General features: G+C 42.0%; 1 protein-coding gene across 2 annotated transcripts in view; it reads left to right on the top strand.

Annotated features, from left to right (window-relative positions):
• Positions 1 to 23,067, top strand: part of ATP6V0E1 (ATPase H+ transporting V0 subunit e1) — a 35,073-nt gene extending 12,006 nt beyond the window's left edge. Inside the window, exons 3-4 of one of the 2 annotated variants that reach the window (XM_027084282.1) lie at positions 13,975 to 14,104; positions 22,570 to 23,067. In XM_027084282.1, coding sequence (XP_026940083.1) covers positions 13,975 to 14,068 — 94 coding nt within the window. In that variant the 3' untranslated portion in view covers positions 14,069 to 14,104; positions 22,570 to 23,067. Of the gene's footprint in view, positions 1 to 13,974; positions 14,105 to 15,090; positions 15,141 to 22,569 lie in introns of those variants that run through there. The other variant, XM_027084283.1, reaches the window with a different exon arrangement.
• Positions 23,068 to 23,526: the final 459 nt, after the last annotated feature.

Genomic DNA, 23,526 nt, shown 5'->3' with positions numbered 1-23,526 from the left:
AGCCTGTTGGAGGAGGAGTCAGCCATGGGGGCAGCTGGAGGCCCGGTCTTCTGCAAACACGAAGGCACTGAGAGGTAAGGAGCTTGGCATGTTCTGGGAGGGTAGTGTGATGGGGTTTGATAGTGAGGCGAGGAGTGGTAGGTTTGGGATTTAGGTGAGGGCCAGGTCATGTAGGATTTTATGGGCTTGGGGTTTAGGTTTTATTTTAAGTAGATAGGAAATCTTCAGATTTTAAATAACGGAGTGATTTGGTCAGATGACCACTTTGGCTGCTCTGTGGAGAGCAGGCTGCTTGGAGGCCAGAGTGGAAGCAGGGCCACAAGTTAGGAGGTTACGGCATTCATTCAGGTGAGGAATCTTTGTGGTTTGGTCTGAGGTGGTGATAGTGAAGATAAAGGGGGGTGCACAGATTTGAGAACTAATTTGGGAGTAGAATTTATTGGTCCTGCAGGCGGAGGAGGTGGGAGGAATCAGCGGTGGGTCCTTGGTTTCTGGATTGGGCCATTTACCAAGATGGTGAAGACTTGGGACAGGACAAATTTCAAAACAAAACTTCAGTTGAGTTCGTGCGAAGATTGAGATGCCTGTGAGCCTTCTAAGAGACATCAAATAGGAAACTGGATATAAGAAGAGAGATTGGAGGCCATACGAGTGCATGTAATTGCCTAAGACAGGGGTTTTCTATGAGGCTGGCATCCAGTAGGTAGAGGCCAGGGATGCTGCTGAACATCCTACGCTGCACAGTGCAGCCCTCCTCCCCACAGTGCAGAATTATGCAGCCCCAGATGTCAGTAGTGCTAAGGTGGAGAAACCTGACCGAAGGGAAGGATGGCGAGAGAAGAGAAGAGAGGTTAGGGCCAAACCTGAGGAATGCCAACATTTAGGTGTTGTAGAGATGAGGAAGAGCCAGCAAAGGACAAACTCAAGCCTCCTCTGTCAAATAAGGGGGAGTGACTGGCACAAATGAGAGGGTAGTAAAGTCAGTAGGCATGCATACCCAAGCAGAAGGCAGTTCTTCGTGAGAGTGGGAGAGAATTGTCTGCAGGCAGCAGAGGGAGCAAAGAAGTTATTGATGCCATTGCCAAAGCCTGAGCTGTCTGTTGTAAGAATAAGCAGCCTTCTCAGCTTGAGAGAGCCTCAGGGGGGAGCCCGGCTTCAGTGATGCTGGAGTTGGGGGAGTACGAGAATAGAAGGTATGAGTGGCAGATCAATGACTAAGTTACAGAGAACACAGTGCAAGGGTTTGGGAGAAACAAAAGGGAGCGAAGTTGGATCGAGTGTTGAGAAGAGCAGAGCAGTCTGGGAATGGGATTTGGGTCATATTAGATGGTCCTGAGAGGTCTGGAAAATTTTTTTCCGGCAAAAATTGAGGTAAACAAAGATATGAGACCTGTTGAACAACTTCTTATCATTTACCTTATTAAGCAAGGACTTGGACCTAAAGGCTTTCCGCTATAGCCTGACCTTGGAGAGGGTTTGGCAGTTAGGCAAGACTGCTTCCAAGGGCCACCGGCACTAAAATGGTGGGGTCAAGCTTTGTTTTTGTTGCTGTTGTTTTGTTTTGTTTTCCCAATACAGATATCTAGTGGTCACTGCGCAATTTGTTGAAAAGACTTTCCCTTCTCCATTAAATTGCTTTGGCATCTTTGTTCAAAATGGTTTGACCATATATGTGTGAGTCTATTTACAGACTGTCTATTCTGTTCATTGATCTGTTTGTCCAGCCTTATGATAATACCACACTCTTTTGATTACTATAGCTTTATATTGAAATCAGGAAATGTAAGTCCTCTGTTTGTTCTTCAGGTTTATTTTGGCTATTCTAAAATAGCCATATACATTTTAGAATCAACTTGTCAGTTTCAACAACAACAAAAAAACCTGTTGAAATTTTAATTGGGGTTGTGTTGAATCTGTAGATAAGTTTGGAGAGAGCAAACAATATTGAGTCTTCTGATAATGAACATGGCATATCTCTTCATTTATTTCAGTTCTCTTTTCTTTGTTTCCTTCTCCTTACTTTGGGTTTAATTTGCTCTTTTTTTCTAGGCTGTTAAAGTGGAAACTAAGAGCATTGATTTAAACTTCCCTTTTTTTTTAATTCATTTATTTGGTTGTGCCTGGTCTTAGTTGTGGCAGGCAGGCTCCTTAGTTACAGCTCATGGGCTCCTTAGTTGTGTCATGGTAACTCTTAGTTGTGGCATGTGAACTCTTAGTTGTGGCATGCATGTGGGATCTAGTTCCCTGACCAGGGATCGAACCCGGGCACCCTACATTGGGAGCACGGAGTCTTAACCACTGTGCCACTAAGGAAGTCCCTCCTTCTTTTTATTCTTTTTATTTTATTTTATTTTATTTTAATTAAATTAATTAATTTAATTTTTTGGCTTCGTTGGGTCTTCGTTGCTGTGTGTGGGCTTTTCTCTCTAGTTGTGGCAAGCGGGGGCTACTCTTTGTTGCGGTGCGGTAGCTTCTCTTGTTGCGGAGCACAAGCTCTAGGCACACGGGCTTCAGTAGTTGCAGCACGTGGGCTCAGTAGTTGCGGCACATGGGCCCTAGAGCATGCAGTCTTCAGTAATTGTGGCGTGTGGGCCCAGTAGTTGTGGCTCGCGGGCTCTAGAGTGCATGCTCAGTAGTTGTGGCACACGGGCTTAGTTGCTCCACGTCATGTGGGATCTTCCCAGACCAGGGATTGAACCCATGTCCCCTGCATTGGCAGGCAGATTCTTAACCACTGCGCCACCAGGGAAGTCCATCCCTCCTTCTTTTTAAATGTAAGTGTTTAATACCGTAACATTCCCTTTAAACATCACTTTACCTAGACCCTACAAATTTTGATGATGCTGTATTTTAATTTTCAGAATTGTGGTGTTTAATTTCCACGTATTTGGCACCTTTCTAGATATCTTATCAGAAGGTATATTATGTAAGATTTCAGTCTTTTGAAATTGGGATATATTTTATGGCTCAGCATGTGGTCTTATCTTGATAACCATTCCATGTGCACTTGAAAAGAATGTATATCCTCCAGTTGTTGGGTAGAGTGTTCTGTAAACATCAGGTCAAGGTAGTTCGAATCTTCTTTGTCCTTACTGATTTTTCTTGGTCTGCTTTTATTAATTACTGAGAGAGGGTGTTAAAATCACCAGCTATGATTGTGGATTTTTCTATTTCTCTTCTTAAAAGAAAGATCCTTTTTTTGCTTCATATGTTTTGAAGCTCTGTTATTAGGAGCATGCATATATATGATTGTCGTGTCTTCTTGATGAATTGACATTTCTGTCATTGTATTAATAAGATATCAATCTTTATCCTTGGTAATACTCCTTAACTCAGTTTTTACTTTGATCGATAACCATACCACCTTTCCTATGCTCATTGTATCTGTGTCTTTATATTTAGAATGTGCCTTTTCGAAGACAGTAGGTGGCTTGTTTTTACTTTTTTATCCATTCTGACTGTCTTTGCCTTTTGCCAAATGGATATTCCTTATACAATTAATGTAACTATTGATATAGCTAGGTTTGGGTTCACTATTTTGTTAATTGTTTTCTGTTTGTCTCAACTCTTTTTTGTTCCTCTGTCCTTTTATGCCTTTCTTTAGGTTAATTGAATATTTTGAGTATTCTGTTTTAATTCCTCCAATGGCATTTAGCTATACTTTTGTATTTTTCTTTTTTTCCTTTATTTTTTGTATTTTTCTTTTTTAGTGTTGCTCTAGAGATTACAACATGCATTCTTAACTTTTCACAATCTATTTAGAGTTAATATTGAACCATTTCAGGTAAAATGTAACAATCTTGCAACAATGTGATTCCATTTACTCCCCATCCTTGTGCTATTATCATATATTTTACATCTTTATATGTTGTAAAACCCTTACTACAGTGTTACAATTTTTAAAGAATCATATGTCTTATAAAGAAATTAAGAGAAAAAAGTCTTTTGTATTTGCCTACATATTTATCATTTTTTAAGTTTGTCATTTCCTTTTGTAGATTGGATTTCCAGCCTGAAGAACGTCCTTTAGTATTTGTTACAGGATAGGTCTGACTACAAATTCCCTCAGTTTTGTTTATCTGAAAATGTCTTTATTTCACTTTCATTTTTGAAGGATTTTTTTCTGGGCTGACAAGATTTTTTTTTCTTCCTTTCTTTCAGACAACTTTAAAGGTGCTCTTCCATTATCTTCTGGTCTCCATTGTTTCTGTTGAGGACTGGCTGTAATTTGAATAATTGTTCTTTATGCATTCTTTGTCCTCTGGATGTTATCAAGATTTTCGCTTTATCTTTGCTTTTCAGCATAGTTTCACTGTGATGTGCATAGGTGTGGTTTTCTTTGAATTTATTCTGATTGGGTTTGCTGAGCTATTGGATCTTTAAGTTAATGTTTTCCACCAAATTTGAGAAAATTTCAGCCTGTAGTCTACTTTTTTTTCTTTTTGCTCTATTCATTCTCCTTCTGAGACTACAGTTCCACCTATATTAGACTGTTTGATTTTTTTTTTCCAATATTTTTTCCCTGTTTCTTCAGATTGGATAGGTTCTGTTTTTCTCATCAGGTTCACTATTTCTGTCATCTCCAATCCTCTGGTAAATCCATCCAAATATTTTTCAGTTCATATATTATACTTTTTAGTTCTAGAATTTCCATTTGGTTCTTTTTTAAAGTTTTAACTTATTTTCTGAGATTCCCAATCTGTTCATTCTTTATAGCCAATTTTTCTTTTAAGTCCTTAACCATACTTACAATGCTGTTTTGTTTTGAGTTTGTTTTAGATCAATAAACACCTTTATTATATGAGCTAACATAAGAAGGAGGAGGATTTCTTTGCTTTTCTGGGCCTTGATTTTCCTCAGATAGAACTCCAGCTCCTTGCCCTCTAGTACACAGCCATTTGCAGGCCACACCTACTTTAGAGACATTACCTTTTAACTGATCATCTGTGTCATTTTGGACTCAGCTTCTGTGGATTCCTTTGTCCTTGATTGTTGATTACATTTCTTGGGGTTTTTGCATGTGTGTTTTTTACTAAATGCTAGATATTGTAGATGACAGACATTCTGGATTCTACTTTGTTCCTCTGAAAAACGTTAAATTTTTTCTAACAAACGGTTAAATTATTAATTGATCACCTTAAACCTGTGGAGGGTTGGTTTTACACTTTGTTGGGCAGATCTATTTCAGTTTTTGCCCTTAGAGTGAGTTCTCCATTAAGATGTGGCCCTTCTGAGGTTTCAGTGGAAAGTCTGAGGTGTTTACCAAGCCCCTCTAACTTCAGACTCCAGTTCTCTTCCGCTGTTGTACGCAGCAGTGGAAATCTCTGCTCTGTTTTTTCGGCCTTCTGGGTGTTTTCCACCAGTCCTTGGCATTTGCATTCATGGTTCAAGGATGAGCCAAGGAGTTAAGGGAATTTATACACAGGTTTTGGGGCTCCCCTTTGTGACACATCTTTTTTTGTGGTTTCCCCTCTTAATTTCTAACTGCTGGCAGCTCTGAACTTCATCTGTTGATACCTCAAGCCAATAAGACTGCAGGGTTTTGCTAGAGCTTCACACGGACTGGACAGTGTCCTCAGGGGAAATGCTGTATAAAACTAACTTCCTTCTTTCAAGGATTGAATCCCTTCTAGTCTCTACCTGCTTTGGGCACTCTTTAGTACCATCAGTTAGTTGTTTTTCATATTTTGTTCAGAGTTTATAATTCCTATCTATAGAATGAGTCTGATATAAGCCACTCTGCTACTACCTGAACCAGAACTTTACCTGTTGACTTTTTTTATTTTCAGGTATTATATTTTTCATTTCTATAGAAGTTCTTTTTGCTGCTTTTATAGTTTTGTTTTCCCTCCCTCCCTATCCCCTCCTTCCCCCTCTCCCTCCCTTTCCTCCTTCTTTCTTTCTCCCTGCATGTGTTTTAAGTGTATCTTATTTCTTAAAACATAGTAGACAGTTTATTTTTAGTGCATATCTGATCATTCCATTATCTGAAGTCTCTTCAGTTTGTGTCTGCTCTTTTCTGTCTCTCACTCATGGTGTCTTGTTTCCATATGCATTTAGTTATATTTGACTGCCATCTGTCCATTTTCCCTGTAGTGTGTTTTTGGGTTTTTTCTTTTGACTATGCCACACGGCTTGCAGGATCTTAGTTCCCTTACCAGGGATTGAACCTGGGCCCTCGGCAATGAAAGTGCAGAGTCCTAACCACTGGACCACCAGGGAATTCTCTGTTTTCCCTATAGTTTTATATGTATGACTTCTTGGGGGCCTGGTATGAGGGTGGGCTCTTCCAGAAAGTATTTACATTGCTTCTGCCAGGTGCCTAAGGCCATCATGAGTGTGGCATTAAATTAAGTAAAATTCTTGGTATGTTCTTTTTTAAAACCATGTAGTTGGCAAACCTTCTCGAAGACCAGTTCTCAATGGCAGTGTTTTCCTCCTTCCTTCTTGGTGTTTGTATTTGAGACAGTTGATTTTCCTAGCATTCCACTTAAGGGGGTCGTTTGATTTTTCCTTATCTTGAGACAGAACCCTTTGGGGTCTTAGCTTTTTTGCGGTGTGTGGGTGAAACTTTCATTAGACTTTCTGCCTTCAATGGGCGCTAGGCTTTGTCTACCGTTTTTCATGCCCTTCGATGTCTGAAAATAAAAGCTGAAGTTAATCTGGTTTAGTTATGCTCTCAAAGTATGGAACACAACCTGTAGTCACTTTATTTTCCTCTCTGGGTACTTGCCTTCACTTAGTTTTTTGCTCTGAGACTTGCTTACATTTCTCTCATGGATTCATGTAAAATATTTGGATGTCTTGATTGTTGATAGTGGAAAGGAAATCTAGGTACCTGTAGATATTATTATCTACTATATTATCTATTATCTACTATATCTATTATCTACTATATTAAAAGGTTTATTTTTCTTACTCTGACCATATAATCTTTTCATTTATAATTTGGCAGATAAGAGAATTTGAACTGGAAGGCCTAGTATAGAAAGTATGGAGCAAAGAAAGGAAAAGATGATTCAACTTTAGAGCTGGCAAAAATAGGGCATATTCCTATTTTTGTATTGTAGTAGTGCAAGGGCCATAGAAGAGATACAGTTGGCATCAGGTTAATGGAAAGTAAGTTTATGCCTTCTCATCTGGAGCTTGGGGTCCTCTTCCAAACTCCCATGGCTATGGCAGAGTTAAGTTCCTTGTGGTTGTAGGACTGAGGTCCCATTTCCTTGGCTTGGGTATTGGTTGGGGGCTGCTCTCAGCTCCTAAATGACACTCACATTCCTTGCCATGTAGCTCCTCCATCTTCAAAGCTAGCAAGAGAGAATCTTCCTTTGTGTCAAATCCTCCCCATCCTGTAGCAGTCTGGGTCCAATAAGGAGGTAGCAACCACACAGGAAGTTTAACATAATTATTCACTATGGCAGAAGAGTAACTATAAGATAGAAGGAAACTCCATATGGTACCCTAGGGCTCAGGGAGAGTACCCAAGCAGGGACAAACTTGGAAAGAATTCAGACCTTGTTGGAGAAGGTGTAGTTCAGCCCACCAGATAGCAGAGAAGTTCATTAGTTTGGCCAGGCTGGAGTTGGTCTGGAGTTGGTCTGGAGTTGCTGGGCAAGCAGTTGGCCACGCTCTAAGTGCAGGTAGCAGAGCAGGCTGGAGAGATCAGTGGCCAGGTAGTGGGAATTCTTGTGCCAGTGTGATCAGGAGGACTTCAAAGCATGTAGGCCAGGTAGGGGCTCTGGTTTTCATGTCGAGAGGGCTGCAGAAAGGTTATTTCCAGGCCAAGTCTCTAGATCAAAGAGCAACCGTGTTCTGGGCCACAGCCTGTGCAGATTCCACCAAATGTCCTCATACCCACTCCCCCAACTTCTAGCCCATGCTGTGTCCCTCCAGCTACCTCTACTGAGAAAGCTTAACATCGTGCTCACTTTAAAGGAGAAAAAGGGATTCAGTTTTTTATTACAGAGCACATATTAAAGGGTGCGTTGCAAGATGGTTGGCAATGAATTAATAAGTGATACACGCACTCCAAATGGCCTTCATCAGGAAGAGCCCTGTCCCTTTTGGGAGCTCACCTGATTAGGTCATGCTCACTCGGGGTAAATTCTCTTTCTTTTTTTTTTTTTAATTGAAGTATAGTTGCTTTACAGTGTTTCAGGTGTACAGCAAAGAGATTCAGTTATACATATACATATATATATACACACACATATATATACTTTTTCAGATTTTTTTCCATTATAGGTTATTACAGGGTATTGAATATAGTTCCCTGTACTGTACAGTAGGTCCTTGCTGGTTATCTATTTTGTATATAGTAGTGTGTATCTGTTCATCTCAAGCTCCTAATTTATCCCTCCCCTTCTCCCTATGGTAACCATAAGTTTGTTTTCTATGTCTGTGAGTCTGTTTCTGTTTTATAAGTAAGTTCCTTTGTATCATTTTTTTTAGATTCCACATATGAGTGATATATGATATTCGTCTTTCTCTGTCTGACTTCGTATAGTAATCTCTAGGTCCATCCATATTGCTACAAATGGCATTATTTCATTCCTTTTTATGGCAGAGTAATATTCCAGAGTGTGTGTGTGTGTGTGTGTGTGTGTGCGCACGCGCGCGCACGTGCATGCGCACGCACACATCTTCTTTATCCATACATCTGTTGATGGAAATTTCCCTTAAAGCCAGCTGTATCTTTTTTTTTTTTTTGAGGTATAGTTAATAATATTATGTAAGTTTCAGGTGTACAACATGGTGATTCACAATGTTTAAAGGTTATATTCCATTTATAGTTATTATAAAATATTGGCTATATTCCCTGTGTTGTACAATACATCCTTGTAGCTAATTTTATACATAATAGTTTGTATCTCTTAATTCCCTACCCTTATATTGCCCCTCCTCCCTTCCTCTCCCCGTTGGTAACCACTAGTTTGTTCTCTATACCTGTGAGTCTGTTTCTGTTTTGTTATATTCACTAGTTTGTTTTATTTTTTAAATTCCACATGTAAGTGATATACAGTATTTGTCTTTCTCTGTCAAGCCAGCTGTATCTTATAATCTAATCACGGCAGTGACTGTCCCTACATATCCACCATCCCCTGTTTATACAGGGTGTGTACGCAAGGGAATGGGAATTTTGAGCAACATCTTAGAATTCTGCCTGCCGCAGAGCAGGTGGGGGCGGGAGAGGAGGTGGAGATGAGCATGACTCAGTGCAGCATGAGAAACTCCTTTGTAAAGTAAAATAGGTTGTATTTCATTCTGTGGCTTGAATGCATTTTTAGCTGTATCACAGAGAAAGAGAAGGAATAAGTAGTATTTATTGAACACCTGTTTGTCAGCTACTACACGGAGCACTTTCATATATTATTCCTTTAATTCTTTTTTTTAAAATATAAATTTATTTATTTATTTTTGGCTGCGTTGGGTCTTTGTTGCTGTGCCTGGGCTTTCTCTAGTTGTGGCGAGTGGGGCTACTCTTTGTTGCGGTGCATGGGCTTCTCATTGTGGTGGCTTCTCTTGTTGCAGAGCATGGGCTCTAGGTGCACAGGCTTCAGTAGTTGTGGCACACAGGCTCAGTAGTTGTGGTGCACAGGCTTAGTTGCTCCGCGGCATGTGGGATCTAACTGGACCAGGGCTCGAACCCGTGTCCCCTGCATTGGCAGGCGGATTCTTAACCACTGTGCCACCAGGGAAGCCCTTTTTTTTTTTTATATTATTTATTTGGCTGTGCCAGCTCTTAGTTGTGGCACGCGGGATCTTCGTTGCCGCATATGGGATCTTAGTTGCAGCATGCGGGATCTAGTTCCCTGACCAGGGATCGAACCCGGGCCCCCTGCATTGGGAGTGCGGAGTCTTAACCGCTGGACCACCAGGGAGGTCCCTCCTTTAATTCTTAGTATCTTGAGGCAGGGATTATTATCTTCATTTTACAAAAGGGGAAACTGAGGCTCGGGGTTGTAAGCTCACTTGCTTGGAGTCACTCCACTAATATTTGATGTAGTTAAAATTAAAATCCAACCCTGTCTAATACTGAATCCCATATTTTCTAATAGTGTATAATAACACTGCTGCCCTTGAAAGAATTTGCGTCATTGGATTGGGATAAGGATATTTGACAGAGGTCATCTCGGTAGAGACAGGGCAAGTCACTTCTCTGCTGTTTCTTAAGGAGGTGATAGAGGTTACTCCTATCATGGCCCTCGCTGGAGGGACAGCAGATCAGAAGAGAAGTTCTCGCCGGACTTCCCTATTCCAGCAGGGAAGCTGAGCAGTTATCCGCTTGACCTGTGCATCACTGGGAAGTAACCATGCCTCTGTTCCCTGTTCTCATATCTGAATGTGGAACAAAAGAACAAAGTAGGATTTGAGAGAGCTCGGTATATAGCCTTTTCTGTGGGGAGGACGTATTTTATGCTTGAAGAATTCTAATAACCAAGAGCTGAGCTCAAGATAAGTGGCCAGGAGTGTTTGTAGATGAAGTATCCTCTGCCTCTCTCTTCCAGAGCATACTCTGCCCCCACCCTTGGTTTGTCTCTCACAAGCTCATGAGCCCCTGGGGGCAGGGTCGGGGGGTTGGCCCCTCAGCTGATTCCTCTGAGCATCCTTAGGGCCTGACGATGGAGCATGGCATTGGTAAATGATTGTGGAATAAAAGAGGAACTCCTAGGCTGCCTGATCTGTTTCATCCTTAATACCCCATGGAAGCAGCCTGGTATCAGGGACTCAGAAGTCCTGGGTTCCCTTTCCAGCTCTATCCCTGATTCGCTGTGGGAGTATTAAGCTCCCTAGGACATAGTTTCTTTGCTGTTAAAATGAGGACCGTGAACTTGACCTCTGGTGCATTCCAGCTCTTCAATTCTCTGAAAGATGGTACCGTGCCATAGCTGCCTCGGTAGTTTGAATAAGCTCAGGTTAGTTATTAGGCTGGACTTCAGGTTGTGGAGACATGTGGAACAGTTTGGGCAAATATGAAGAGTACATTTAGTTCTGTTTTTTTGGACATGTGAAATAATAGATTCATTGGAATATGATCTCTTTCTCCACCCACTTCCATCAATTCAGAGTGGATTTTTTTTTTTTTTTCTCCTTCCAGTTCTCCCCACTGTTTTTCAGCTTTAAAGAAAAATCTGAAGTCAGGCAGTAAGCAGAAGGGCAGACGAAGAGCTCATCTGGTTAGAGGGGGGATTTTCCTCCAGGACATTTCAAATGAACTGACCTGGGCTGTTTCCCAAGGAATTTTCTTGAACTTCGGTTTGTTGTTGTTGTTTTAAGTAAGATGTTTCACTTGATTTGAAACATTAAAAATAGTACGTAAAATTAAATTCAAAAAAGTTTCCGAATACTGATCTGAGCAAGCAGAGTGGACTTCGTTCTTGCTTCTGGATATTTCTTCTTTACCTCAGGTACCAAAGGCTCATGATGGACTTCATCTATAGTTAGCAGATGGATTCTTTGTTTCCTTAACTCCCAGACAGTTTAGATTTAGCTAAACTGATTGATGCTTTCTGAACTGTTGTCAGTTAAAATATTTCAGAAGGTAACTTTTGTACAGAAGGTAACTTTTGTAAGAACATTAGTCTGACCTGATTTTGGGTTCAGGAGCTGCTACCACCTAATTAGTGTTGTGACCACAGGCGAATCATTTCACCTCTCTCTGCCTCAATTTCCTTAACCATGTTGTGGGAGAATTAAAAGAAAGATCATTTGTGAAGTCTACCATCATTTTTTTTTTTTTAAAGCTCCCTGGGTGATTGTAATGTGAAGTCAGAATTCAGAAGCATCGCTATCCCACATCGTACAAAGTACTGGGAGATGGTGTTTTTATTCAATATTAAACATTTTTGGTAACGAGAGGAGACAGAGGCGAGGCTCTAACGTATTTTTTATTTAGCATTTCTAAGCACTGGCCAGTATTTCAGTCTGTCCTGAAAGGACGGACGACTGTTTGTACTGTCTGCTTCCATTGCCTGCTGGGATCGGGAAAGTCCTGGGTCTGTGTGGAATTTTCCATGACTCTCAGCTCTGCACCATTACTGTTCACTGCAGTCACAGCTCTTCAGTGTGTCTGCCTGTGCTCCCCTCCTCTTTCTTTTTTTCAGGTAGATGTTAAACCTCAACTACAAGTATGGGTATTTTGTTTGCGTCAAATATTGTAGTTCTAAGGACAGATCAGAGAGTCTCATCTGAATTTTTTGTTTATCAAGTGAGTCAGCTTGAGGTAACTGTCTTGGCTGGATGTCCTCAGGTGTCACGTTTCCTGTCACAGAACCACCTTCTGTTGGGCTGGGGTGGGGAGGGGCGGGTACATTGTTTCTGTAGGTGAAGCTGCTGTCGCTGCTAGATTCTCCAGCGGTCTGATCATTGGTGATCAGAATCAGCTTTTTGATTCTTTTATTGGAAGAGTTCTAAATATTACAGCAAATGGAAGAAAAGAGATCCAGCCAGATAATGGTTGCGTGTGGCTAGTTCCCCTCTTCCAGGGGAATTTAAAGTCCTAAAATTGTAGAAGGAGACTACAGGATAGCTGAGGCAGGATAGCTGCTTTCCCTTAGAAAGCAGTTCTCTGTATCCCATGCAGAGAGGACAGCGGTATCAGATTATGATGCTAAAATCCATCCTCCAAGATCAGTAGTGGATGGAGTCTGGGCCTGTTTACCAGACCCCCTCCCCCCAGACGAGAGCAATTCTAATTTCTAATTTAAATAAAAACTCATGTATTTTGAATAGGAATTAAAGGCACTGTGTGCTCTGCTTCATTCTGTGCTCGCCTGAAGCGGTAACTTCTTCGAAAGGCCTTCCTGACCACCCCATCGAAGGAGTACTACCTCCATCATTCTCTATTCCTTCGCCTCACTTTATTTCCTTCCTGACATTACATTCCGTAAGCTTTGTGAGGGCAGTAGCATTTCATTTTCTCCTTTGTATTGCTGGGGCCTGGAGCCTAGCAGGTGCTCATTAAATATTGGTTTAATGAAGTAAAACGTGGAATGGTTTGAATAGCCAGCTGTTTATTTGCTGTCTTTCTGTGGAGCCGTACGAGTTCTTTATATATTTTGGATATTAGCCCCTTATCAGATATATGATTTGCAAATCTTTTACTGTCTTTCTTTTTGTTCTTTGCTTTGGTCTTTGTTCAGTGATTCTCAAACTTCACTGAGTATATGAATTCCCATATCAGATACAAAACCATTTATTCAGAACTTTGTGAGCAGTAGAAGAAAACTTTAAAGACAGTTTTGGCTATGTACTGTTTTGCACTTCCGACCCTGAGGTAAATATGTAACACCATCATACTTCCTCCATAATCGGTCTGTGATACAGAGGAATACCTTGTTACTTAGATCTGAAGTAAGCAGGGGGAGTTAGATGCCCATTTGGTTCAGCTCCACTACTGCCCAAAAGATATGTAACACGTTTTAGTGGTGATGGTGATGAGAGAAGGGGTGCTCAAGTGATATAGTCTAATTGGGAGACAGTGGGCTGAAATTTAACCTTGGCTCTACCAGTAAAACTGGATGTGTCATTTTGGTTGTGGGTCTTAGCATTTGGAGAATGGGTAAAGCAAAGTAAACTGATTTTTCCTGAGCCCAGAAGTTGTGACGATGGTAAACTGAGATTAGGCAAAAACACTCTGAGGTGACGATATCATATGAATTCAGGAAATCTTGACTACTTGGAAAGGGAATTAAGGAAATGAGAGAAAAGACAGAGACATACTATGATGAAGCCTCACTGCTTTGTCAATAATGTATCAGATGAAGGGAGGGTTTGTTCTGTGCAGGCTTTTCTTACAAGACATGCTTCCATTAGCACAGTGTGCTTTATGAACTTTAAGTGTGTTGAAGGTTTGGTCTGAACAATAGATTTTTAATTCTACTAAAGCACTTTTCTCATCCTAATTTAAAATGGTCCCGTTCCAACATGATTTCACCACTTTCTGTTGTCCTTCCTCCCCCATTATTTTTTTAGTTGGCTGATTGCAATTCTGGCCCAACTCAACCCTCTCTTTGGACCGCAGTTGAAAAATGAAACCATCTGGTACCTCAAGCATCATTGGCCTTGAGTAAGAAGACCTGCTCGCCAGTGCTCAGTCATTGAGGTGACTATGCCCTTGACCTTTCACATCAATGTTGTCAATCGGTCAGCTAGAGTTTGCCTGGACTTTTCCTCATTTTAACACTTGGCAAGGGCAGACTGCTGAAAGCAAACACAATCTGAATTGCAGAAATAGATTTGGAACTTAGGCCATTCACTTTTAGCAAAGGATTTATCCGTAAGATTCTTTTAAATTGTATTCTTACCCAGCCAGTTAAATAAATTATGTTTGCATGTGGTCTTTCGGGCACAGATCAGGAATGTGACTGTGTGTACTTGGTATTTTGAGATTTAGCAGCTTTAAGTGGCTGACAGATTTTAGATGAAGGGCATCTGTGAATGCTTTGGACAGAGAGAGACAGATGCTTTTTGAAAATTGTTCTCAAAATTGCAAGTTTCATTTGCTTCTGAGGATCAGGGAAGTAAGGAGTGGTGTAGTGGAATGATTTATTCACTGGCCAAGAGTCAGAAAGAAAGCCTGTCATTTCATTTGTTCTTCAGTCTCCATTATTATGTTAACTGGAGGTTAGCGCTAAATGTTTGACTAGATTCAGGTTCAGCTTTTTTGGCAAGGGTACTTAAGTGGTTCTGTGAACTTCATAGTGCCTTATATCAGGAGAGACGTGATGTCTGGCTGTCTGGTCGTTAGAGATGCCAAGGTGATCAGTGGGTTCTGGCCCCTCCAGGTGTAAAGGTCTCTATCACCCTTTATCCAGTGATTGTATCCATTGCTGATCTTAGGCTGAATGAAGCATTGCAGTAGAAATTGCAAAAATGGTGATTTTCTAGTTTTTGTTATTACTTCCATATTTGATTAGGTGAAATATTTCTATAAAAAAATGAACTTTTCCTGGACTACCCTGGTGGTGCAGTGGTTAAGAATCCTCCTGCCAATGCAAGGGACATGGGTTCCATCCCTGGTCCGGGAAGATCCCGCATGCCACAGAGCAGCTAAGCCCTTGCACCACAACTACTGAACCCGTGCTCTAGAGCCTGCGTGCCACAACTACTGAGCCCGTGTGCCGCAACTACTGAAGCCCACGTGCCTAGAGCCCGTGCTCTGCAACAAGAGAAGCCATCACAGTGAGAAACCCGCACACCACAATGAAGAGAAGCCCCTGCTTGCCACAACTAGAGAAAGCCTGCACGTAGCAACGAAGACCCAACACAGCCATAAATAAATAAATAAAAATGTTTTTAAAAATGAACTTTTCCTTATCAACTAGAGTTATTTACTAACCTTGAAATGTAGATCATATAAGAAAGGTGGGATACACACTTCATTTTTTTCTTTTAATTTTCTTTTCTTTCTTTTCTTTCTTTTTTTTTTTTTTTTGTGGTACGCGGCCCTCTCACTGTTGTGGCCTCTCCCGTTGCGGAGCGCAGGCTCAGCGGCCATGGCTCACGGGCCCAGCCGCTCCACGGCATGTGGGATCTTCCCTGACCGGGGCACGAACCCGTGTCCCCTGCATAAGCAGGCAGACTCTCAACCACTGCGCCACCAGGGAAGCCTCTTTCTTTTTACTTTATTTATTTTGGCTGTGTTGGATCTTTGTTGCTGCATGTGGGCTTTCTCTAGTTGCGGCGAGCAGGGGCTACTCTTCGTTGCGGTGTGCGGGCTTCTCATTGCGGTGTCTTCTCTTGTTGCAGAGCATGGGCCCTAGAGCATGTGAACTTCAGTAGTTGTGGCGCACGGGCTTAGTTGCTCCGCGGCATGTGGGATCTTCCCAGACCAGGACTTGAACCCGTGTCCCCTGCATTGGCAGGCGGACTTTTAACTACTGTGCCACCAGGGAAGTCCCTCTTTTAGTTTTCAAAGTGAGTAACTTGGTGCCCAAGTTACTTCTGGGGTATTCAATGAGGTTTTCTTTTCTTTCCAATTTTAATCAATTAAATGTTTATTATCCTTTTTATAAAGTTCAGTTGTTCTTTCTTTGGCCCTGTGGGCACCTGTCTAGACTGGCTTCTATGTCCCTTTGATATTAGTCTTTGATAATTTTCTTTCTGGCAACATCAAGGTGTCCCAGACCTCTCTTGTATGTTTCTTGACTTGGAATCAGTGTTCCTCTAATAACTTTCCCACTGAAAGGATTCCCTGGTTCACTAGTCAGTCCTCAAGCCCAGTTGGCCCTGTTTTTCTTTCAGTGGAAGTGGTATTTATAAACCATGATCTGATTGCTAGGTGCATTCATTTCTGTTGGGGTGTTGTTGCTTCTAAGCCTTTACAGTGGACAAAGCCAGGAAGTATGGATTTTTAAAAAGAAAAAAAAAATCACGGGTTCATGTCAGTATTTCTAATTCAGATTTAACATTACAGGATTTTTGAATATCATTCACATATGCTGAAAATCTTGGCTCCTAAAGGCAGTAACTTAATTACTTAATTTGATTATCATATAATATATATAAAATAGTTTCAAAATTACCCCAATGTAACTACTAACTATAAGGTTATTGAATGCAGTTTAGGATTTCTTTGCTGCTTTATTTGTTCTTAGAACAAATAAAGAACAACATGCTGTTTTCTGTGGTTACTTGAAATTATTTCCTCTGGTGGTTATCAATTTGTTATACAGTTAGGTTAAGATGATTTATTTTGTGTTCAATTTATAGTAATTTTTTCTTTTTTTTGGCTACATTTTTTGGAATATGTAAAACATTTCCAGAGTCAAAATTTTAAGTAAGCTATATTCATAGAAGTCTATATCCTTCCAGTGTTTCATTGTGCAGAGATAAGCAAATACATAGTGTGTGTGTGTGTGTGTGTGTATCCATCCTTCCCTGACACACACAGCTGTTACAGAAGAAATATCATATTACATATGCTATTCTGTACCTTGCTCTTTTTCACTGAACAATATATCCTATCAGTGTATAGAGATCTTCCTTAATTCTTTTTATAGCCATTGATATCCTTTTGCATTATTTCCAGTCTTTTGTTATTATTGATAAAGCCACAGTGCCATCCTGTGCGTATGACACTTTGTATTTTTACCAGTTTTCTTTAGATTAGAGTCCTTGAAAATAGAATCTCTGTGTTAAAGGTATAAATACTTTTTCCAGGTATTACTACATGCCCTTCTATAGGGATTGTACCATTTTTGCATTTCTACCAACAATGTATGTGAATTTCTATTTCCTCACAGCCTGGATTTTTGCCAGCCTGATAGGTAGGCAGCCGTTTTTTTCCCTTAGAGTTCTGTCTGCCTAAAGGGGTTTTGATTCCCTTTTATATAGATTTTTTAAAAAAGATCTGATTTATATATATATATAAAACCTCCCCGCCCCCCCTTTTTCCCCATCAAGTTCTGTTTTATGTCCTTCCTCTTAACTATAGTGAATGTTAGGTGGTGGTATTGATTGGGGTTTAAAGCTGAGAACCTCAGGCCTCTCAGAGTGAGATCTTCATTCTAGCATTGCCTTTCACTTACCTTCTCTGAGCCTCATTTCCATCTCTCACCATAAGTAAATGGGGCCCACAGTGAATAACACTGTGTGTGTGGATCTGGTGTCATTTGCCCATTCTTTTCAGTTTCATGTGTCTGTAACCTGAATGATGAATTCCTAATGTTTGCACTCTGGTCCACAGCACAAACTAGGACTGCTTGAAACCCTTATGTTAACGGTTGTTCCTTTAAAAGCAGAATGGCAGGAAATAGAGCACAGCCAGGCAGCCCTAGTTATGAACATCATGTCACATTGATTCCATGTTTGAGGCAATGATTGTGGTAGTACTGTACCTCTAGTCCTATGGAGTTATCACATCAAGAGATCTAATCTGATCTAATCCTAACATTGGAGCAAACAGAACTCTCTTTTTTTTTTAAAAAAAAAATATTTATTTATTTATTTTTGGCTGTGTAGGGTCTTCGTTGCTGTGTGTGGGCTTTTCTCTAGTTGTGGCGAGTGGGGGCTACTCTTCATTGTGGTGCACGGGCTTCTCATTGCAGTGGCTTCTCTTGTTGCGGAGCACGGGCTCTAGGCGTGCGGGCTTCAGTAGTTGTGGCTTGCGGGCTCTAGAGCGCAGGCTCAGTAGTTGTGGCACATGGGCTTAGTTGCTCCGCGGCATGTGGGATCTTCCCGGACCAGGGCTCGAACCCATGTCCCCTGCATTGGCAGGTGGATTCTTAACCACTGCACCACCAGGGAAGCCCATAAACAGAACTCTTAAGACAGAACTTCACTTTTCTTGGTGGTAAAATTCAAAGAATGAGCTAAATTCCCTTTAGAACTTTGAACTTTTACACAACTGTGGGATGATAAAGGAGTGCAGAAACCAGATTTAGGCCTGTCCTCAGCTGGTAAGGAAAAATGTTCAATTCTGTATGTGATTCTTTAAGAGGCCAGATTTGGAAAGTAGGAGATGTAAGCCAGGCATGGTATTCAGCAGAGAAAAATGAGGAGCAGTCATGAAAGCTTTCAAATAATAATTCTATACAGATGAAATTGAATTGATCCTGAACAACACGGTTAAACAGCAAGCCGGTCCTTTGCTACTCTAAACACTTTAATTGCCATGATTTTCTTTCATATGTTGATAGGCTGAGTTATAGCACATTATGTTTATTGGCTGGAAATCTTACCCAATACTTCAAAGAACTATGTTCACGCCATCTCTGCCCCCTGCCAACCTTGGCTGCCTCTAGAGCCTCGATTCCTGAGATGCTTATGGAACTATCACATCAAGTTTGCTGTTTTTCCAATGTCCCATTTTCCTGCAGCTTTGGGGGTGTGATGCTTGTAGGGAATCTCCTTGGAATGGCTTCAGACCAGTGTTCTGTAAGTTAGTTGGTTAACCGCATCATGGTGATATGTTTAGATAAGCCTGTATGGTTTACCGCAGTCCTAAAAGGGCAGGCATTCTATTTTATTACAAAGTCTGGAGCGGAGAGGAATAGACTATTGGTAATTAGGCCTCTGCCCTGAGGAAGCTGTTTTTCTATGCATTCCAAAAATATTTGAGTGTCACGAGGTACATAGTACTGAGTGGGGATTTCAGAGGAGGCTGTGGACTCTGAAGGGGTTTGTGATCTGTTGAGAGGTTGGAACTAAGCCATACTTGTGAAAAGTTAAAACAGTGCAAGGTGTTTTATGGTTAAAAAGCCTATCACAGTTTTCCCTGTCACCTAGAACCCATTCGATGGCTTCTTTCTCCTCTTCCTTGAATCCAGTTGAGCCACTTATGTCACTAGTGTCTGCCTGTCTACTCTGTTCCTCTGTCGGGGACCCTACTATCTGACCCAGTCACTGCGGCTCTGAATTACTGCAGTGGCTCCTCATCACGTCTGCCTGCCTCTACACTCAAGGTATCTACAAACCACCACCCTGTTTATCTTCCTGACATAGCACTTCCTGAAACACATGCTGCTTGCCCCAGAAACTTTGAGTAGCTCTCCGTGGGCTACAGCAGGGCTTTTTCTTAAACCCAAGGTCCCTGATTTTAATGGGTACGTGCCGCTTGGAATGCTGTATGTAACGTGTTGTCAGCACAGCTTGTCAGGGTCACCAAAGGTCCCATGAGCCACAAAAGATAAGAATGACTAGTCTGCAGATTCTGTCCCACTTTCTAACTTGGTGGTCAAGGCCTGCCTAGTTTGCCTTCCAACCACCTTCGCCGCTTTCTGCACAACTTTCCTCCGTGACCTACTGGTTCCAGCCATACCATTTTCATGCTCTTGACCTAATTAGCTTTACTTAGCTTTTCCTGCCTCATTACCCTACCACAGTCATTAATGTAGAAGGCCGGTTAGTAAACACACTATTCAGCGAACATTCTGGTTTCTTGTCTCCACTCGCCCATTCTCAGTTCTTTCTGATGTTTTCTCTTGAGCGTCCAGCTTGCAAATCCTTGCACTTCCTTTCCTGGCCACTTGGCTTCCCAGAGATCTCTTCTCTCCTAAATGTATTTAGCTCTGCTGTTTTTGCCTTGAATTGTGAAGCACTCAGGCCTTTATAGGTTGCTTAAATACCTCTTGTAGTTAATCTCCTACAATAAATACATACCTTACCATGAGAGTAAAGAAGGAATTATTTTGCGAAGTTATCTGAAACGAAAAAATAAAGATAAAAATGAGACCTCTTCTTTTTTGTTTAAAAATATATATATATTCACTCATCATCCTTCCCTGAACAGATTTCTTGATTCTAGCCTTAATATTTTTATCTTTGTTTTTTTTTTTTTTTTTTTTTTTTGCGGTACGCAGGCCCCTCACTGCCGTGGCCTCTCCTGTTGCGGAGCACAGGCTCTGGAGGCGCAGGCTCAGCGGCCATGGCTCCCGGGCCCAGCCGCTACACGGCATGCGGGATCCTCCCGGACCGGGGCACGAACCCTTGTCCCCTGCATCGGCAGGCAGACTCTCAACCACTGCGCCACCAGTGAAGCCCTAGCCTTAATATTTTTATGTTGTTTTCATTCTCAGTTTTATCTGAAAGTAGCTTTGTGATTCCTTTATTTTACAAAATGAGAGCATGGACTCTTTGGTTGAGTTCCCCACCTCCACCCCAGAATGGCTATTCATATCAGAGAGATGATTAGAATATGTGGTTCTTTAATTCACTCCAGAATCAAACCACAAGTCTTCGAGCATAATGCTCGTTCACGTTAATCTTAAACTGGTATCACTGAGCTTGAGGGAAAATTATTCCCTCTTTCGGTGTGGTTTTTCAAAAGTGAAGACCTGTTTTCCCCTTCTGTGATTGTTCATTCATCCAGAAAGGCCTAAACAGTGAGGAAGTCTGACCATATGCTCTTTTTTTAAAATGTTTGGCTGCGTTGGGTCTTCGTTGCTGCGTGCAGGCTTTCTCTAGTGGCGACTAGCAGGGGCTACTCTTCAATGCAGTTTGCAGGCTTCTCATTGCGGTAGCTTCTCTTGTTGTGGAGCGTGGGCTCTAGGTGCACAGGCTTCAGCAGTTGCAGCAGGTGGGCTCAGTAGTTGCGGCATGCGGGCCTTAGAGTGAGCAGGCTTCAGTAGTTGTGGCGTGCGGGCTCTAGAGTGCAGGCTAAGTAGTTGTGGCGCACGGGCTTAGTTGCTCCATGACTTGTGGGATCTTCCTGGACCAGGGCTCAAACCTGTGTCCCTTGCATTAGCAGGTGGATTCTTAACACACTTGCGCCACCAGGCAAGTCTCCTGACCGTATGCTCTTCATAGGAACTTCACACACAAAACATTTGGATTCACTGCTTCACATATTCTCAAGTAAATTAATAATCTGCCTGGAACTCAGGTCTATGCAGAGGGCTGTTCTGCTGGCCTAAGGAAGAGAAGAGAAAATGATCGTGAGATTAATAGAAAGGTTTCATGAAGCCATGGAAGAAACCGGTAGCTCTGGTCATTGCCCCTACCTAGCCTGCTACGGTTATTTTCCTTAGTACGTGGTAAAAATGGTCCTCTAATTACATCTTCAGTTGACTGTTTGCACTGTCCTACCCTAGTGGGTCCCCAGCAGTCCGGTGCTTTCCACCATGGAGGGCGGCTGGCCTGCCCAGCTTGCTCCAGTAAGATTTACCAGCAGTCTCATGTCTGCTTCTGGGCACCTTGGCCCCGGAGCCTTGGGAAACCCGCCATTTAATCTCCCGGCACTGGGGATTCTCCAGGGTGCGTGCCCACTGGCTTGGGAAATCGCAAGGGCCCGTGTGGTCTCCCTGTGGGCTTTGTGACCTCCAGCCTTCCAGACCTGCCTGCTGCAGCCGTGCCTCATCCCCACTTAACTAGCCCCTCACTCCGCCTGCCCCTCCCTCAACACCCTAGCAAATGGTGGGCCACAACCAGCTTGTTTTCTTATCCACTAACTCGAGGCTTGTGTGGAAATCACCTCTTAAAGACACTATTTAACTTATTTTCTCTTTAGTTTTTCTCTTTAACTTCAAAAGTAGCACATATGGCTTTATTTATCAAGACGTTGTACAGTAAGCTTTTGCGAGAAGGAGTTATGCGACCACTGTTAGCAGTCTGATGTGTGAAGATACCTATTTTAAATGTTTGCCAGCTCTGCAAAGGTGGTGTTGCAGCTTTAAGCTTCTAGAAGAAGAAATTCTCATTTGTCACCTACACTTGGGGTTGCAAGAACGGTGAGCCATCGAGTAGCAAGGAGCCTGCTCTTTAGGAGTCTGACTCAGGGACCAGCTTGCCCGCCTGTGGGAGCGGAAGTGCAAATACAGATTCTTGAAGCCCAAGGGAACTTGTCAGGTCCCAGTGCAACGGGTCTTAGTCAGCTCCACTCTCCCTGCTTTCTATGATACCGTCAAACCGGGACTTGGGATCCTTAGTTTAGCATTGTCCTTGGTAACTGGACTTATTGTCACAGCCCTGCAAAACCTGCCCGAACTTGCACATTAACTGAGCCCACTTTCATTTAGGGGGCATCTGTGTATTTAAAATTATTGGCCTGGTTGACTTTCTTGGTGTTACCCTTTTGCCCTCCTGAGGTTGATGGAAAGGCCCAGTTACTGGAATGGTTTTGTTTTGCAGGTCACGAAGAGAACTCCTTTAGATGCAAAATCACCTCCATACCCAGACCACCTTCCTTGACTCGCCCAATTTGGCTGTCAGCTGCCTTAAACGTTCCCACCACATTTGAATATCTTATTCTACAATGCAGTATTTTTTCCTGTCACCTTTTTTACACTTTGATGAATGATGTGCCTATTGAATCTAAACTGTGCTGCCTCTATAAAATGTTTATGTACTGTTTGGAGATAGAAAGTGCTGTTCTTTTGAGAAATAACATTACTCTCTCCTTGGAAACTGTGGATCTGAAGATGGCTCCTGCCTGCTCACAACGTGAGAATCAGTGAAGTGTTTAAAAACTGTTACATGACAGTAAGACTCCAGTGGGGCAGTCAGTAGGAGAACATGTTCAGAGGGAAAAATCTGTCCCACCAGAATTATACCAAAGTATATTTTCGGGATGAATTTCTTATTTCTGCCCTCCTTTGGAATAAATTATTTTTCTGCTCTCTATGGAAATCTGGTTTTGGTGTTTGTTAAGCTCATTTCTGTAAGCTCTTCTGTCTCTGGATAATGCCTTTTTGAAAAATGATTTTGTAGTCCAAACGTAGCTTGGATGGATTAACCTGGCTGTGTAGTTTGAGATACCTGAGGAGTCTGGTAAGTACTGTTGTTAATCATCCAGTAAACACCTGAGTGCTTGTTGTAGCCACTGGAGGAATCGAAGATGTGGAAATTGGGTCCCTGTAAATTCAAGAGCTGGAGTGCTATTTGGGGAGGTATATAATTCAAGGCCCCGTTTGACCGTTGTCCATAAACACGTGGTCATGATGCTAAGCAGGTAGAGGGGCGGTGCCCGCCACAGGGACAAGCGGGAACCAGCGGTTCCGTGTACCACCTCACTATCAGAAATAGGACTGAAAAATCAAGTGGTTAAAAAGCCTGGGACGGGAACAATAATTCTGTGTTTCGGTAGCA

The sequence above is a fragment of the Aethalodelphis obliquidens genome, unplaced genomic scaffold (assembly GCF_003676395.1).
Source record: "Aethalodelphis obliquidens isolate GAN/ISIS:26980383/991018 unplaced genomic scaffold, ASM367639v1 scaffold52, whole genome shotgun sequence".
In the NCBI taxonomy this organism is placed as follows: Eukaryota; Metazoa; Chordata; class Mammalia; order Artiodactyla; family Delphinidae; genus Aethalodelphis; species Aethalodelphis obliquidens.
This window is presented reverse-complemented; position numbering and strand designations above follow the sequence as displayed.